The 18,326-nt window shown below is 37.6% G+C and overlaps 1 protein-coding gene across 1 annotated transcript in view; it reads right to left on the bottom strand.

Moving 5' to 3' along the window:
* Positions 1–18,326, bottom strand: part of SBNO1 (strawberry notch homolog 1 (Drosophila)) — a 27,540-nt gene that overhangs the window by 7,138 nt on the left and 2,076 nt on the right. Inside the window, exons 3-20 of the mRNA XM_010281853.1 lie at positions 16,883–17,192; positions 14,616–14,716; positions 12,794–12,890; positions 11,516–11,676; positions 10,376–10,509; positions 10,137–10,227; positions 9,061–9,222; positions 8,371–8,506; positions 8,188–8,293; positions 6,783–6,936; positions 5,355–5,537; positions 5,039–5,136; positions 4,211–4,362; positions 3,443–3,640; positions 2,972–3,142; positions 2,714–2,883; positions 1,693–1,824; positions 326–461 (exon numbers count right to left, since the gene is read on the bottom strand). Coding sequence (XP_010280155.1) covers positions 326–461; positions 1,693–1,824; positions 2,714–2,883; positions 2,972–3,142; positions 3,443–3,640; positions 4,211–4,362; positions 5,039–5,136; positions 5,355–5,537; positions 6,783–6,936; positions 8,188–8,293; positions 8,371–8,506; positions 9,061–9,222; positions 10,137–10,227; positions 10,376–10,509; positions 11,516–11,676; positions 12,794–12,890; positions 14,616–14,716; positions 16,883–17,192 — 2,692 coding nt within the window. The remainder of the gene's footprint in view (positions 1–325; positions 462–1,692; positions 1,825–2,713; positions 2,884–2,971; positions 3,143–3,442; positions 3,641–4,210; positions 4,363–5,038; positions 5,137–5,354; positions 5,538–6,782; positions 6,937–8,187; positions 8,294–8,370; positions 8,507–9,060; positions 9,223–10,136; positions 10,228–10,375; positions 10,510–11,515; positions 11,677–12,793; positions 12,891–14,615; positions 14,717–16,882; positions 17,193–18,326) is intronic.

Raw genomic sequence — 18,326 nt, 5'->3', positions numbered from 1 at the left:
CCTGCTGAAAATTAGTTTCTGTTGTAATAAAGCTGACAGAAGGTAGTACACAAATGCTTTAGAGTTGTGGCAAGTTTCATAAAGACACTGGATACATGAAAAAACCCCCTAAGCTGCAGTGTTAAGTTTGTTTCCTAGGTTTCTTTCAAAACTTGCAAGACTATTAGCTATGGCTATAGATAAAGCTGATTCTCTTCAGGGGTAAGGAATATTGGAAGGGTCCTTAACAGGTTGCTTAGTCAACCTTACTCTTCATGAATTAGCAGTAAGTTCAGTTAGTACTACTGAGTTTGCTAGGGGAAGGATACAAAAAAAAGTTATTTACCAAACTGCTGTATTGCTCTATCCGCACTCCACGGCAACTCCAGAGTCATGTGAACTCTCCGTCTCTGATTCTTAGCTCTACGGTCTGCTTGCAATGATATACCAGAGCTCGCAGCCTCCGAGATTATGGCAATGTTCTTTTATTAAGAAAGGAGTTGTTAGTTAGCGATAAATCTAAGATCAAGCTTCAGTTTTCAGTTTCCAAAAAAAATTAATTTTACAATTACCACTAACATGGGTCTGGAATAGTTTCATTGTTATTTGGTCTTCCTACTGCAACGGCGGGGCGGGGGGAGAAGGGGGAAGTATTGTTCTCCATCAGAGTTAAAAAAAAAAATTGTTAGCCTTTCTAAGTGAAAGGAGTGGTTTTTGCTTTACTTTTCAGCAACGCCTTTCTGTGCAAATGAAGAAAGGCAGTATATGTTGCAGACTTGCCATTCCAAAAGGGCAGGTTTCTGTGATGTTGCCTGCACTTCAGGAAGAAAAGTGGAGGGACACAAGGAGACTTGCTCTGATAGCAAGCAACACAGAGAAGACAAAAAGTTGCTGCAAATACTGTATAAGGAAGAGGACAGGGCCATTCTAGTATCTGAATGAATTTGCCTTGAAAGAATGTAATGTTTGGACTGTGCGCAAATCACTCACAGGAACATGAGTATTTACCCTCAAGCGTTAACAAGAGACCATAGAAGTTCCACGCAACAGCTACATTTACTTGATTTGCCCTCTTGTGGTAGCACATCCCAAATGAACCACAGGAAAGTTTTTCTTTCTCCTTTTATCCACATCAATTCTACCATTATTCCAGTCAGTACTTCCTTTCAGAGTGCAATGTAAAGGACAAAAGCTATCACTCTTCCCAGCATTATTTCTCAATCCTTGTTATGGTAAACAACCTCCACCTTTCCCTTCAGACCCTCACTCAGTTTTTTTTTCTCCCTCTCCTACCAGGTCTGTCAGTGTTTTTCCCCATTTCTCAATTTAATTATTTTCTCTTGGAAACAGAGGCACACAGTAATCCAGATAAAGGAATCAAAGATGTGGAAGGTTTATCTGCCTTTTAAAGATAGGCTGTTTCACAAGACCAGCTTAGAGATGCTAGCTTTAGGTTTGGCATGCATGCAATGGTGGGCCTCTGTGCCCACCCAAACTACAGCTTGACCTTTAAAGCACACTGCAGCCACATATTCGACAGGACTACTGAACATACTGGTTTGAAAAACAAAACAGCAGTGAATGAAAACACTAACTAGTACTTACAGTACCTAAAAACTCACTGTGGGATAATGGTAGAGCCACAAGTTGAATAACTTAGTGTTACTATGGCATCTGGCAAGTTTTTCAAAATTGTATCTCTTTATGGACTACCTTATCTCCATCCATGAACCTCTGCTTTTCCGTGATGTTCAGAATTTCAACAGGCACATCAAGTTCAGATCTTGACTCATAAGATATGCTGCCATCATCATTGCTTACAACTCTCCCTTTGCGGCCTGTCATCTTTGAAAATAAAAGGGAATACAAGCTCATTATGACAATACCAAAATTATTATGTGACCAAAAACTTCAAGCAGTGATGCTATCCATTCATATACCAACCTTAAAATAGATTCGGTAATTTACTCCAAATGCAAAACTACACTAAAGAACCTGGATTATTTTTTGGTTGATGCCATTATCTGCTATGTGGAACACTTATTTAGATGTAACTCAGGGAATGAAAACCATAGCAAAGCATACCTATGTAGCAATGATGTAGTAACATACTACTGTCCATTACCAATATTACTAAGAAAATAAATTAAACTGACAGCTGAGATTGTCACTGACTTTAACAGGGTCTTTAGATCTCAATGTTGTTTCTACTCGATAGAGAGGTAGCTTACTAAAGACACGTTTCTAAAGTGACAGAAAAAACCCCAGATAATTTATCAAGGCTTTTCACTAAGGCAGTTTTATTATGCAGGTTCTTAACCTTCATTGCCTAGGAAGGTGAACTAAAGCTGCTTTCTCCTTTATATACACCACCTTCAAACTGACTACAGCTAGTTAAAGATACCACTATAAAGCAAAAGAGAAACTAGTATGATTTACCCAACAAGAAACTACCAGTCTTGGAAACAAGCTATTTACCCCTTCAGAGCTCTTGTCTGTATTCTGATACAATCTTCAAGTTTCTCTTTAATTCAGAGGCATTCAGCAAAGTAACCTATAATCTTATCCCTGTGAGATTACCGTCTAAAACTGATAAACAAAGTTCTCTTTAATAGATACATAGGTCACATGCAACCTTGAAGAATGACAACACTGATTTACTGCAGCCAGCTAATGTATGGCTGCAGCAGAAAAAACATCTTTTTTTTTTTCCTAAATGTGAACACCAGCCTACCTCTGCAACATTTTCAGGACCACCCAGTTCATCTATAAGCTCATCCAGTGTATTAGGTGGAAGATCTTCAGCCAGCTTTTCCAGTTTATCAAGCAGTTCTTTTTTCATTTGTTGGGCCCTTTCAACAGCATCCTGACTTGTTACAAAGCTGCTGTTTGTGTTACTGTTTGCTGAAATTTAAGAGACACTCTTAAGATTTAGAATTTCACTGCTTAATTGCTAAGAAAGTGAATCAACGTCAAAGAAACTTATTCTTACCTGACGTGTTGGTACTAGAAGCGGTGGTACCAGCAGTAGAAGTAAAACAGCTAGGTCGTTTTGATCCAAGACCAGAAGCTAGTAAGGCACTTTGAATAGAATCTGGGTCTATACTTTTCTTCTTTTTCTTGTCTTTATTTTTTTTATGCTCTTTTCTAATTAACCAGGGATCTAGAATTAAAGGAAGTTATTTGCAAAAAGTTTCAAGCATTTACTAAAAAGCCATCCTTTCCTTTGAAAAAACTACATTCTCATTACAAAAGATGACCTAGGAAAGTCTGAACTCCAGTATGTAAAATCTACTTAAAGATGCAAATCAACATTCTAGTACTAATCCCAGTCTCATTAAAATTAAACAATGCGCTTATCACACACTCTTATTTTTGGCTTATTGAAACAGTTAGGAAAGACTTTATGCTTACTATCTGCAAGTACAGCTACTTGCTTGATGAAACACTTAAACTGTCTTACCATCTTCATCATCTTCACTGGATTCATCTCTGAATGGGTTGAAGTCATCATCATCTCCAGAACTCAAAAATCTGGAGCTCTCATTGTCACTTTCTTCATTGTCTGAAGCATCAGACTCACTTTCACTCTCATCAGAGCTGCTGCCTGCAAGGCCACCTGTTTTGCGAGCTTTTTTGGCTTCTCTGCTTATTTCTTCACCTAATTCCATCACCCCAGAAGAAAAAAGCTAGCTTAGACCTTGTAATCTGTATTGGAGGTTTGTTTTACCACCACGGCATACAAGCTAAAAAATACTCAACTCCTAAATAGAGCTGTTTAAAAGAATCTAATCTAAGTTTTAGTAAGACCTTTCTCCCAAGTTCTTTTTATGATCAGCTACTTTTTGGCAAGAATATAATCAGTTTGGGAAGGGGGTTGGTATTAGGCTTCTCTTTACAAAGCCTCAAGAAAAAGAAAGCAATTATTTGTGTGACTGCATCAGGAAGTGGTCTGACACATGCAAGGCCTTTTGGGACACGGTCCAGTACTAGATCAATCCAATTTTGAGCAAAGTAGTAACCAGAAATTACAGGTCAGATTGCTTTAGCAGCAGTTTTAAAATACATTAATGGAAGTTTCTAACAGAGGTCTTAGAGACTTTTAATACATGCTCTTTCACGAATGATTGTACTTTTATTTACATTCCCGTATTTTTTCCAGAGTTCACTCTTAGGTAGCTCTAAAATTGCTATTTTCACTACAGCGTTAGTGTAAGAGCTTAGGCATTACCTTTCCGTTTCTTTATTTTGTTCTCCTTGCAAGGGCTGTCTCTGGGTGAATTGTTATTACTTTGAGCAGTCAAGTCAATTCCCAACAAGCTAAACAGCTTCTTCCTGTCAGGAGCTGGAAAGTGCTTTTCAATAAGAGACTGGAATACTCCTCTGTTTAAGAAAAAAGGGTTCTTCAGTCAAAATTTGCATTTAAAGTAGAAACCTGTAACATTTTAACAGCTTGCTTAACTTCTCTGAAGAACAGCATTCCTTGTGAATGCTATTACACGAGACCTCCGTATAATTATCACCCATATTACTGTATTTGTCACCTTCTTAAAAGTAGGAGACATTTGCTTTACAGCACTGTTACTTATAACTTGTTACATTTGGTTTTGGTATCAAGTAGTATTGCTACTGCCATCTTCCTACTGCTCAGAGTTTTACATGACAGATTAACTTAATAAATTAAGATCTTCAGCAAAGTAGTCTCAGGATTTGATCTGGCTCATCTCAAAAGAGACAAGGAAGTCATGATTGTAACTTCCTTTGGTATATATAAATGCAGTGTACACATTTTTCTTCTTCCCCTCCTCCCAGTTTGAGTAAAACAGTACCAGCTGTTCACACCTGAAAACATCCTTTCAGAGTGCCAGCAGAACTAGGAACTAACCAATGGTTCACTTGAGCAATATGGTTAGATTTTGTGTACAGACAGCTTAAGAACGTTGGTACTAAAGGATACCCAACTTCCTGTGCACTGATGCATGTTTTACACATGAAAGGACAAATTCCTAAGCTGGTTTAAGGTTAGTTTTCTAACAGTTCTAATGAATTTCAGTCTTACTTTGCTGTAGAAACAAAGTCATTCAGTTCACCGCCACCCTCCTCCAAAGCTTCTAATGTTCTTGCTTCTCCTGTTGACTGCAGGCCAATAACAACACACTAAAGGACAAAAGAATACAAGGCATTGTCACTGAAAAAACTGAATTTGTAAGTTTATTTTTGCATGAATTTCTGCTCATTAAATAGCTTCAATACCATAAAGTGTAAAAGCATGCTACTACTATGCCTGCAAATATTTGTGTTCGAGACAAACAAAAAAAACCCCAACAGCTTTACATTTAATGAAGATATTTAAAAATAGGTCTTGATCAACTTACTTTCCCATTCTTGATTTCTTCACGAGCTAGCTGCACCACCCTCTTCACTTTAGATGCTATGCAGAGGTACTTGAAAAACCTCTGATGAGCTGACCAAAACTGACCCCACATGGACTTTTTCATTCGTTGTTCTGCATCAATAAGGTCAGCTGCTTGTTGAAACCTCTCTCTAGCACTGACCCACTGAAGAAGAAAATGTTAATTGCTTTATATGTCACATTTCAAGGCTACACAGGTATTGTTTAATATCCAAATAAAGACAGAAGAGAAGTTTAAAGTTACAGTACTATGGGACTGCAAGTCAAGAAGACTCATCATACATCAAACAAAGCTCGCAAAAGAGAAAATAGCTATGGCTTAATAAATTCATAAGACAATTACTCTAATAATAAAAAGCAGATACATTTACATTACTACCAATGCAAACATACACAGTATTTTCTAATTATCTACTTACTTTATTAATACAATCAGGTTAAGAAAGCAAAGAGCACTGCCCATAATTAAGTATAAAGCAGGATCCCAAGAGGAAAAACTCCCCACTGCCTCCATTTGTACAGCATTTTGTTATACCAATTGTTTCCAGATTAGGTAAAGTAAGCTTTGGACTTTTATGATTACAACTTTTATGAATACTGTTTAAAGTAAAGGGCTGTTTTAAAGTTGATGTCATACACCTGTCAAATATAAATTTTAATTATTGTAGCTATACAACATGAATACAGAGTCATGCTTAAGCACCTCTTCAGCAGGTAAAGACCCTGCTCATTTTAATCTACACTCAAGGAGTAATTATTTTTATCTAATGCAGCAGTGGTCGTGTACAAGCAGAATGTGCACTCTAGAAAAAGACACTCAGCTTAGCATATTGACAAAACAATTAAGAACAACATGAAAAAGATAACTAGCAGGTGAATAAATGAAAACATTAAAGGGAACCACAGCTTCAATGCTTTAGATTTCATCTGTCACGTGATTAAAACTATCACCCTGCACTGTTTAACTACAAGCACCACTCCACCATACCACTTCAACAAAGAAGTGCATGCAGCCTGTCTAATATTTTTTCAAGCTTGTTCTCAGCTCAATTGCCTAAAGGGGGAGAGGTCTGGAGCACAAAAATATGACCAACAGGTGAATAGCTTTATCTTAAGCAACAAAGACCAAGGTCTCTGAAGTACCTCTAGAAGGCAGTGGATCTGGCAGACACTGGAAGATGCACTCAAAACTGCAGCTTTTATGACTCAGAACAGGAATTAACAGCTTTTTTGCCAAGTCTTAAATGGAGAAATCTTTACACTGAGATGGGACAAGAAGATGCCATTCCTGTCTCTCAACAGGCTATTTCAGGAGCATTGAAGTTTAAACGCAGTAACTTCAACCTCTCAGAACTCAATACAGAAAGCAAAGTTAAAAAGGCATTCTTACCAGTTTCACAGATTTATTGTACATTTTAACATAGTCCTGTGAAAGTAGAACTTCATCAATTTTGAAAGTTACACCTGAAAAACTCAACTGTCTTGCTATGTACATTCCTCTCAGCTTCATATCCATAGCAACTATTTCCATGGCACCAACACCTCTAAAATAAAGGAACAAATTAAGTCAATATTAGAATTTTCAAGAGCAAGGATATGAAAAACACACCCAAGTGCTTTAGAAGAAAATAGCATGCTTACAAATGCAAAGGAATGTTTTCAAAATCCTTAGTACTGTTTTGATAAACACATCCAGTCAAGGGAGCCTTGAAATTTAGCCTTCACATAAAACTGTATCTGTGCCTCATGAGTATTAAGTGTATCCCAAGAGGTACAAACACTCAAATAGTTACTTTTTCCCAAATGGCCTAGCATGCATTAGAGACAGTACCTTACAAACTGTAACTGGATAATGAAGTTGGTCCAAATATTTAACAAAATCTTGCACTGCCATTTTATAAACTCCACTGAAGTTTTAAAATAATGAACACAAACTGTATTAAGCTATTCAGATTTATGCTGGTATGAAAATAATTGAACTAGTAGGTAACTTAAGTTCTCTTCAACAGCAACACACCTTTAGCAATACTTTGAGAGCGCAGAAGTCACCTGCAAAGCTAACCTACTCACAAGCTTGGACCTGCAATTTCATTATTGTTCGTTTGATACCTACTCAGTAATGAAGTGGAGACTACACTTGCACAAGTGTAGTCTAGAAAAACCATGCATCATGTAGATGGTATGCAAGAAGATGCACACTAAGCCCTACTGCAGCATTCTGAAGTGTTCAAAATTTTTTAAGTAGGCAAAACTTAATATGTTAAGATGCTCAGCTACCAAAGAATGTAGCAGTTGCATTTTCTACTGACCTCTCATTCAGCTTTTCTAATAAGTTCTGGAATACGAAACACGTTGCAACAGCAGATATAGTTTTTCTGAACTGGGTTCTTATGCTTTCTGGCATAACAAGACTTTTTCCTGTTAACTGCCTAAGCTGAATGCATGAACATTAGATGGGGCTTCTGCATATAGTGAGACATCAACTATACCAAGCATATGCAGTACATACAGTGTCTTTTCACAATGAGCAGCAAAATATTTGCATTTCATAACACTCAGATTTTAAGAGGGCTATTTTCCCAGCAATCTTCTAAAGCTCTCAGAATTTTCTATGAGCGAGGGAAATGTCCCATTTTTCACCACGTAAGGTAAATGACATTTCCAGTAGATTTAGAAGCTAGTCAGAAAGTTTTTAGTGTAACAGGACAAGTTTGCAGATGACTATGACAAAGGAACTGGAAAGCACAGTCAACCACAACCATACGCATTCTTGCTATAGCTCTTCGAAATATTACCTTCTTTCAACAGCCTGAATAAAATCACTGAATTCCCTAAATGGAGTTCCTTCACCCCATATTCCAAGACGGTTCATATATGCCATATTTCTTGGTTCAGATGCACCTAGGAGAAGAACAGACTCTGTACCGGTGCCAGTAAAAACACACAGAGACATTTAATGCAAACTAAGTAGTACATACCTGTGGCACTAGCATAAACAACCCTGGCTTTTGGAAGTTTATTCTGAAGTTCCAATACAGCCAGACCTGTTTTTGTTGGTTTTGATGAACCAACAGGACACAGATTCTTAGCTTTATGACACTCATCAAATACAATCTGAACTGTAATTAAGGAAAAAAACTTTGTCCCACTTACTTTTAGCATGGGAAGCTAAAACAGAAGACAAGAAAATCTACTAATTACAATAGGTGGCAGCAGTAAATTGTAAACTCAAAAAGACACTAGTCACATTTTTCACTAAAAACTTCAGGAAATATATTCAGCTAGTAAGTATTTAAGGGCACAAATATCAACACTTGAGTTCTTTAAATTGCTGTTTATACTCAAAATTTTTTAAGAATTCACTAGAGAAAATGTCTGTGTAAACTTCAGGTTCTTAAACATTGCATTTTAATTTTGTGTTCGTTATAGAAAAAGCAGAAGCTTCACTCTGGTACAAGAGTTGTGTGGCAACAATATAATGGTAATAGATTTGGCACAGTTTGTAAAACTTCAAGTCTAATGTCAAAGCATGCACACAAATCACTTACTGTACCGAATAAAGAAAAACACCTAAAAATACCAGCAAATAAAAATACAACATTGTCTTTAACGATGTAAGCTTAAATAGCAATTAGGTTACAATCAACTGAACTCCAGATAAAGGATACAACTCCATCAAAGTCTTCACCACACCAATGAAGAAGCTGCTTTAATCTGGTTTTGTATTTACCACCAGACTGACTTTCACCAATAAGAGAAGAATAGGTAGCAAAGATGACACCTTTCTTCACACTTCCATTATGTTTGGAAGAAATTTTCCCATACTTGAACTGCAATAAGATGATAAGAACTTACTGAAATTATGCAAAAGAGATCCTCCTCAAAGCCATCTACTATATGATTAAGGGATGCTGGTGGTCTTAACCTTAAGGTGTGTACACTTTGAACCACCTGTATCCCTACATCATGACTGGGGCAAAGCTGGCATATGGTAACGTGGTTAAAGGCCTTACTTAAATATATACTTAAGGAAGACTAGGTTTGAGGTCTCAAAAGATTAGCAAACACATTCTTTGGCTACATGGTTTCCTTAAATACAATTACGATATTAGTTTCAATGCATCCCTTAGAGCTAATAGGTCAAGTGTATTTACAGCTTCTACCAGAAATGACAATTTCTAAAGCTTTGCTGTATTTTAGAAATTAAGACTTCACAAAGCAAAAACACTAACTTAAAACAAACTTTAATTTCAGTGAATTCAACCAGTAATCACACTTCACAATTTTTTAAGTGGATAATCCTGAGCAGAGGCACAGTCTCCAAAAATAACTGCACATCGTACTGCAGCTTTAATAAATTACTGAGGAAGCCTATTATTCAGGTATTACATACAAAATGTTTTACATATAAAATGTGCACTGAGAGATAGAAAGGAAAAAATTCAAATGCTACAAAGTCTGAAAGATTTAAAAAATACTAGTAGTGTCAGTAGTGACTTGAAGAGTAATGGTTTTAAAGAAAATACCACACGCTAAGACTTAATCCTACAGGGGGCCTATTTACATGATTAACTTAAAGCACTGTGTGGTTCTTCGTAAGATTAAGGCCTGCCACACAAGACCTAGACAGGAAATTTACTGAAATTAGTACATTCTTGCTCTTAAAACAGTCAACATGCACAACTTGTCACACAAGCGTACCTAAAGTTTTGCCTCAACTGTACATAGTAAAAAGTTTCCACACCTTGTTTAATGAATGAACCAGTATGTTTTTTGCTCCGATATCTCTCAAATCTCTTTCAGCATCATATTTCAGATCATTTGACACGCTAAACCTGAGATATAAAACAAAGCATATATTCTGTAAGTTACAGCAAAATTTCAAAAAGCAGTTGCTAGAACATTTGTTGAAAGACAGGTTACACTGAATTTAAGTACCATAATCACTACAGTGTCTGCTCTAACAAACCCTGACACACTTACCAGACTGCTCTTTTTCTGCCTAACAAGTAATTTTCATAGATTATGCCAGCTATGGTCCTTCCTTTTCCTACACCAGCACCATCACCTATCAAGAATCCAGCTCTGTCTCCATTGGGCAGGAATGTTTCGTGTTGCTGTAGGAGAAAGAACAAAAAAACTTGTACCCATTCTCCAGAACACATCACTGTGGATTGTCAGAAATGAGCAAACGTAAGAAACATCCTACTGGATGAGACCAGTGGTCCATGCAGCCAAGCAGCCTCCTGACAGCAGGAAGAGGGGATTTTACTTAGGGAAAGCATATAAGCCTCCTGCATTATGTGAGCCATTATCCTCCTTCTTCCCTCAGCATCTAAAATTGCTGTACATATCTGTCTTTTAGTGCCTACTACCAGAGCTGGCTGCTTTTGTTAACCCACTGACCTGCACCTCCACAGCCTTTTGTGGCAGCGAGGCCCAGGCATCCACTGCCTGTGCAATGAAGTATTTTTCTATCCATTTTAAACTAATCTCCTATTAGTTTCACCACATCCTGCTTTGTTCTTGTTTTGTGAGATTCCACTGCCTTCTTGATTGTGTAAACCTTGATTTCATTCCCCTTCATTTTTCTCTTCTCCAGCCCAAGGCATCCCAGCCTTGTTAGTCGCTTTTCATGAGGCAACTTCTTCCCCCATGTGACCATTTTAGTTGTCTTCTAATGTCACTGCCTTCCTCCCTGACATGCAGAGCTGCATGCACAATGTCTAATGTGGGCCCACTAAAATTTAATAAAGCAGCAAAATAACTCCCAGTCTTGCTTTCTATACCCTTCCCAATGGTGCCAAACAGCACTGGCTTTCTTAACCTGCTGCTACTACAGCCATTAATTTCTTTCAGAGAAATAAAAATGATTGAGGTGTCCTTCCTGAGTTTTAAGAGTTTTAGATCAGCATCATGGAATTGGTTTAGACAAAGTGTTCCTAGGTGTATTACCTCACACTTACCCGAACTGAAGCTCACCTGCCACCTTCTAATGCAACACAAACCTTTAAGCACTTATTATTTTATCTCCTTGTAAAACTGACAGCTGCGCTTGTCAGATAGTAGTTTTTCTTCTTAAATTCTATGTTAGCTTTTAAGCTGTACTAATGTCTAGCATACCTGGGCTGCATAAGTGATTGCTTCAAGTTGCAAAGCTGACAACCAGCCACTATCAATTGTTTCTTCTGATATTGATGTCTGGTACCACACATCAGGAGGAGTTACACTGGATAATGAGCTGGTTTCCACTACTGGGTCAGGATGACGCAGACCAATTTTTACTGGTTGAAAAGGGAGGGGGAGGAAGGGAGAAGAAAAATAATAGAGAGTTCTGTTGCTGCAGCACAGGTTATTATATTTACCAAAACAAATTACAGTTGTCCATTGCAAAGGCTGAACTCAACAACAACTATGTTTCATTCCAACAGTACGTCAAGTGTTAAACTGCATCACACACAAAGGAATACATTAACCTGAATTTATATAACTGCAATCTTACCTTTGTTTCTCTTCTCACCACCTTCCCCCAATTTTTATGAAAATTAGATAAAAGTCAGTTCATAGAAAACTAAAATATTTGTGTACTTGACATGTTTGAGAAAAAATGGTCTGAACCTTGCCTTTCCAAAAGGCCAGAGGGGGCCTCAAGATGCCAGAATCACAAAAGCAACATTCTTCTTACTATTTATATAGTGCTGTTTTTAAGCAGTATGAGAGGAGAAAAGATGTAGAACAGACATGGTTTAATTGCTGACAGATCTCATCAGTGACATTAAAAATTAACCATTTAGCTACAAACTCCATGCAAAATTTTTTGCCTCGCTTTTACAGCCAGTCAGCAATGTACTTAGAAAACAAGGTAACAGCTTTTTGTCACTGATTACAATAAAGAAGAGAAAGGAGGGGGGAAAAAGAGAAGATGGCAATTAACAGCAGTGAAAGATACACTTTTAAAAAACCAAACAGGTCTAAGAAGTCAGTCAGGAACAATGCAGGAAGAACATGCTTTGGGTAATTTCACACCAAAAGACTCAAACTAGATTCAGAAGTGTAGCAGTCACCACTTAATCCCTTTACAAAATTTCCTCTGCTGAGGCACGAAGTGTCTTAACATAGGTAAAAAAAGCCTGATCTTGGTTCAATCAATCATATTTCTGAAACAAGTACTGCTCAAAGATACACTGAAGAATTCCTTTTCTATTAAAAAAATCTGCATACCTTCCAAAACTAAGCACTATAGAAGAGAAAAATTTCCTAGGAGGAACCACCACAAATTCAGGTCCTTTTTACTAGATTCAGATAGTAACCTGTTTCTTAGTGTTCATAAGTACAGAAGAGTAAATAAATTGGCTCTAGAAACATTTCAGACTTCTGATGGAACAAAACATTAGGTCGTACATTTTATTGGCATATACTCAGCATATGTTTCTGCATGGCCCATTTCTTCTTCATCTTCTTCCTCAGGTTCCTCCTCCTCTTTTACTGCTGGCACTTTCTAGAATAGAAAAGTACCTGCATTAGTCAAACAGCACATTGTTAATACTCTATGTCCTGGAAATTAATGTGAGAAATTAAATGAGCACAAACTTGCACTTGAATGTTTTAACATATGTACTAGATGGACCAGTGAGCAGCTGGGAAAGCTACAGATGGAAATGTAGATTCCTTACACTCTGAACAACCCTTCAAAGACACGAAGTCAGGGAACTTCTCCTTTTGTGCTGGTTTTGGCTGGGATAGAGCTAATTTTCTTCACAGAAGGTAGTATGAGGCTGTGTTTTGGATTTGTGCTGGAAACAGTGTTGATAGTACAGGTATGTTTTCATTACTGCTGAGCAGTGCTCACACAGAGTCAAGACCTTTTCTGCTTCTCACAACCCCACCAGTGAGTAGGCTGGGGAGGACACAATGTTGTGAGGACACACAGCCAGGACAGCTGACCCCAGATGACCAAAGGGATATTCCAGACCGCATGACATCATGCTTAGCATATAAAGCTGGGGAAAGGAAGAGGAAGGGGGGACCTTTGGAGTTACGGCATTTTGTCTTCCCAAGTAATCGTTACATGTGAAGGAGCCCTGCTCTCCTGGAGATGGCTGAACACCTGCCTGTCAATGGGAAGTGGTGAACGAATTCCTTGTTTTGCTTTGCATATTTAATTGTCTTTATCTCAACCCACAAGTTTTCCCACTTTTATCCTTCTGATTCTCTCCCCCACCCTACTGGGGGGCAACAGCAAGCAGCTGTCATGCTTAGTTGCTGGCTGGGGTTAAACCACGACACCTTTGCAAGGAGATTCAAGTGCTCCAAACTCACATAAGCAGAATTAAAAGAGAAACACTTCTTACAGCATACTAAATCCAAACTATGACTTAAAGAAAACTGCCTTGAAAATGCAAAAGCTAGTTAACAGCCAAAACCTAACTTTCAAGTACTCCCATGAAGTCTCCTGCAGTTTCACATTCATTTCGTAATTTCACAGCTTCGGGGAATAGTTACAATAGTCACAGTTCTATCCAATATTCTCTGAAACCTGACAGTTATACATTTTTCACTGTGATCTTGGATCAATCTACATGTGATTATTTTTCAAGTACTTGCTTAGATGACAAATCAAAAATCTTCCACAATTACTTAATGTTTAATATAAAAAACTAATCTGAAAATCCTTCTGTATGCCAGACACTAAGGAACCCTGCTCACCACAAGCTATCAGTGAAGACGTTGAAACCCAAGTGTTTACAGCATCAGAATGTATTCTTACTACATTTATAAATTGAGTATCATTAAATTTTCTATCTTAAATCAAACTGCCCAAAAGGTCAGCCACGCTAGAGAGAAAGACTTTAGTTTCCTCATTGCTAGTTATATGAGTGGGGATATTTTAAAAGAAAAGGTCTTCAAATGCAGAGCAAGTGATGTGCTTATGAGCTTTAATTGGAGCACACCCTTCTTCATCCACACAATGAAGTTCTGTTAAGGACAGTAATTTCTTGAAATTGTCATTTACTATATAGGTGGCCTGCTCTACACAGCGGTTAGTTTTAGTCATCTAACCAAGTATTCATCTACTGAGAAACTAACCTTTTGAACAAACAGATGCACTCACTAATTCTACCACACAAAAGGCATATATGAGTAACTACTGAAACTCGTCACAGGTGGTTGTGGCCAATAAAATATACATTCATTTAGCAAATTAACCATTTATACTACTTACCATAGTAGGTGAAAAACTTCTCATTTTAATATCATTTATCCATATTCTTGCTACCTCTTTTGTGGAAGCCTCCTTCTTCACTGCACCATTGCTTAGATCGGCTACAAAAGAAAAGCTGTGTTTTACAGGAATTTCCTCCAAAACGGACCCAAATTAACAACCTTCTCTATTAATGAGCTGAAAGAAAAGTTTAAAATGTGCAGTAGCACACCGATGCTTCAAGAACACAATTGATATTTTTGTCCAAATTAAAAAGTCTCTGAGCAAAGAGTTAAATACCTGTTACTTCTTTGACTGAAGAAATTTCCCATGCAATACCACCACATCTGACACAGCTGTGTATTAGTTTCAGTGTTTAAAAAAAATATCCTGGACCTTCACCAAATCTATGCATAGTATTTAGAAATACTCCACCTTGTGAGCCGTTGAAGTTTAACAAACCAAAAAGCCCAGTGTTTTAACAGAAATGAACTTACCGGGCCTGGTGGCATTTACCACCTTAGGAGAAACTACGATTAATTCTGTAAAACAGTAAGTCAACATTTTGGACTCAATTGTTTAAAGTTAATAACAAGATCCTTCAAGAGGATGATTTATTAACTTTCCTGTCCTCAGCCACATTTGGAAGCAACTGGCAATAGGACTCAGTACAGAACTAAAGAAAATTTACACAAGGATAGACGCAAAACATTGAAAGCAAGCTATTAAGCTTCCATCATGTTGACAGACAATTCATGTAATAAATTTAGCATAAATCCCCCTAAAAACCAATTAAGACAATTGCACAAATGAAGTTTTCCTCAAAGAGTTCGCATAATTTAACTTTTTGTATTTTCCAATCTAGAAACTAGAACTCCTGTCTGAATTATATTAAACGACCATGTTTCCTTCCAAGAGCTTCTCTGCCCTTGAATTTTCTACAAGTATTTGTCAATTTTTTTTTTTAAAGCACAAAGATCCAGAAACACAAGCACACAAACATGATTAGAAATGCAGTTCTAGAAGTTGCATGTCACCTTTTCACTGGATACAGAAGTTACAGATTCAACTATTTTCTGCTGCCGTGCCACTACAACAGCTATCGTGTATTGATGTCACCTGCTACTTACGTGCTTCTGAGTTTTCATTTAGCACAAAGAGGATAAGTCATTCCTATAAAACGTTCCCTCCTTCCTTTACCCCTTGCCTCAACTTCAGCTGGTGTCTCAATTTCAATTTCTTTCAACCACTCCATAACAGAAAGCAATGAAACAAGGAGGCACACTTTTTTGTTTACGCCCTAACAGCCAGCTTCGTTTACTGCACACTCTATCTGCATATGAAAAAATAGGTTACTTCTAGTCCAGCCTATAAAAATCAGTAAATCTTACTTCAGAGACAATGAAAATACAGTAATCCAGAAAAAGCCTGTATACCTTTCAGAAAAAGCAGCAATAGAGATATTTTCAAACTCAACTAGTCTGATCTTAACTGCGTGCTAAAACTAGAGTAACTTGAAAGAATGAAATCATAAAATACACACACATGCAGCTTTTCCCTCATATTAAGCTGGCCGTATATAAGCTGTCCACATATTAGAAATAACATACAAGGAAAGATTATGAAAGGAATTGCAGAAGTGAAGATTTGGAGCATAGTAACAAAATACTTGTGGCATGTAAATTAACACATTTAAGAAGTAACATGGAAAGAAACAGCAAGGTTTTAGGACTTAAGTTGTTAAACAATAGATCCGACACCTCTCATGAAACACAAGGATAGAGATTTTCTTTCCCAGGAGATTCAATACAGAAACACCCTAATATAGGAGTACCAGCATGTACTATAAATCTAGTTTGGAAGATGCCAAAAAAAAAAAAAAGTACTAATTTGTCACAGTTCCACAGCAAGTATACAGTAGAAGAGAAACTGATGTAGACTCAAGTAAGATAGCCAAATCAACTTCAGTAACGTTCATGAATTGATTTTAGCAATTTGCCAGCTGCAATCTGAAATATAATTTTCCTCATTCCCTGCAGTAAATCAAGAGCTTAAATTTTTTTTAAAAGCCTGTTATTTCATATGACTTCTGAATTCTACTGAATTATTTCCACCAAATTCTAACACTATTAAAGTTACACTAGAATTTATGAGGTTTTCTGGACCATCTCATTTTACTGGGATATTCTACTAATCAATGAAAACACAAAATGTGCAAAGATATTAACATTACATTATTTCACTATTTGTCTAAAATATCGTAATTATGAAGAAAGAAGAAAACTCACTTGCTGCTGTTGCTACTGGCTGGGCAATATTAGGAGGTGGCTTCAATTTCATGAGTTCATTAAGACTATTATTCTTCAGCAGATCTTTCAGCTGAATCTGGTCCTTTGAAGGTGTAGTGGTCAAGGCATTGCGTACTGCTGGTGCTGCAACCGAGGGTCGAGTAGTTGTGCTGGTCTGAATGATTTTTGCTACAGTGATAGTCTGCCTCGTAGTTGTAACAGGTGTTGTTTTTGTCATCACTATTGTAGTCCCCAAAGTTGGAAGCTGATTTATTTGATTCAGCACAAAGGTTGTGGTGGATGGTGGTTGCTAGCAATAAAGAACCAGGGAAATTCTCAGAAGACAGTGAAAAAAAGCAGATGACATTAAGATGAAATTAACCTTTCATCTAGAGTAGAGGAGTGACAAGTTTTTAAAAGACTCTTGTAGTAAGAAATGTCTTCACATAACATGCTGAAGACGCTAGAATAATTATGTTGTGGTGCAACAGCCTGAGCAAGAAGTGTCTATATCAATGTTTTTGAATAGTGTTTTTAAATTCTATTTTAAGATAAGGAAAAAGAAATTAAAAAATAGGGTGAAGGATTCATCACCTACGCACAAAACATGACTACTACAGGTACAGGAACCCTGAGCTGAAGAGAATTTCCAATACATAAGCTAGCCGCAGAATTATCAGAGTAAATAACATGGATTACTTAAAGTAGATGTACAGCCTTTTTCAGACACACTGCACTACATCCACCTTCCTGCAGATCTGCTTTTTGTATTCTTATTTCAGGTACCACCACCAGACTATGGCACTCAGAATTATCTGCAGTAGAAAAGGCGGTACACACTTCGGGGATGGGAGACAAGTTTACACAACCTCCCTATCCCCAGAATTTGCATGCAGGGGAAGTAAAAGGCACACAGGACACCTCAAAATGTTTTTCTGCATACTGCTTTGTCCTCCTTTGTGTTTCTTGTCATAGAAATCATATCAACCCATGGATACGCTAAGCTTTCACAGTCTCAGTACAAGTAGAACTGAGATGATGGCCAACTGGCATTGTACAGTCCCATCTCTTTTGTTACATTTTACTAATATACTGTATTGAGTTTACGTGGCAAGGTTTTGGTAACAGTGGGGCTACAGCAGATGTAGAGAACATGCCAGCAGCTTCCCATCTGATACACCAATTCCAGTCAGCTACAAGATAGGCCTGCCACTGGCCAAGGCCGAGCCCATCAGTGATGTTGGTAGTGCCTCTGTAGTAACATATTTAAGAGGGGGGGAAAAACTGCTGTGCAATCAGCAACTGGGAGAAAGGACCGAGAATACATGAGAAAAAACTCTGCAGTCACCAAGGTCAGTGAAGGAGAGGGAGGAGGTGCTACAGGTGCCAGAGCAAAGACTCCTCTGCAGCCTGTGGTGAGGCAGGCTGCCCCGCTGCAGGCCAA

The sequence above is a fragment of the Phaethon lepturus genome, unplaced genomic scaffold (assembly GCF_000687285.1).
Source record: "Phaethon lepturus isolate BGI_N335 unplaced genomic scaffold, ASM68728v1 scaffold11062, whole genome shotgun sequence".
Taxonomy (NCBI): Eukaryota; Metazoa; Chordata; class Aves; order Phaethontiformes; family Phaethontidae; genus Phaethon; species Phaethon lepturus.
Note: the sequence above shows the minus strand (reverse complement) of the source record. Positions and strands in the feature narration are given on the sequence as shown.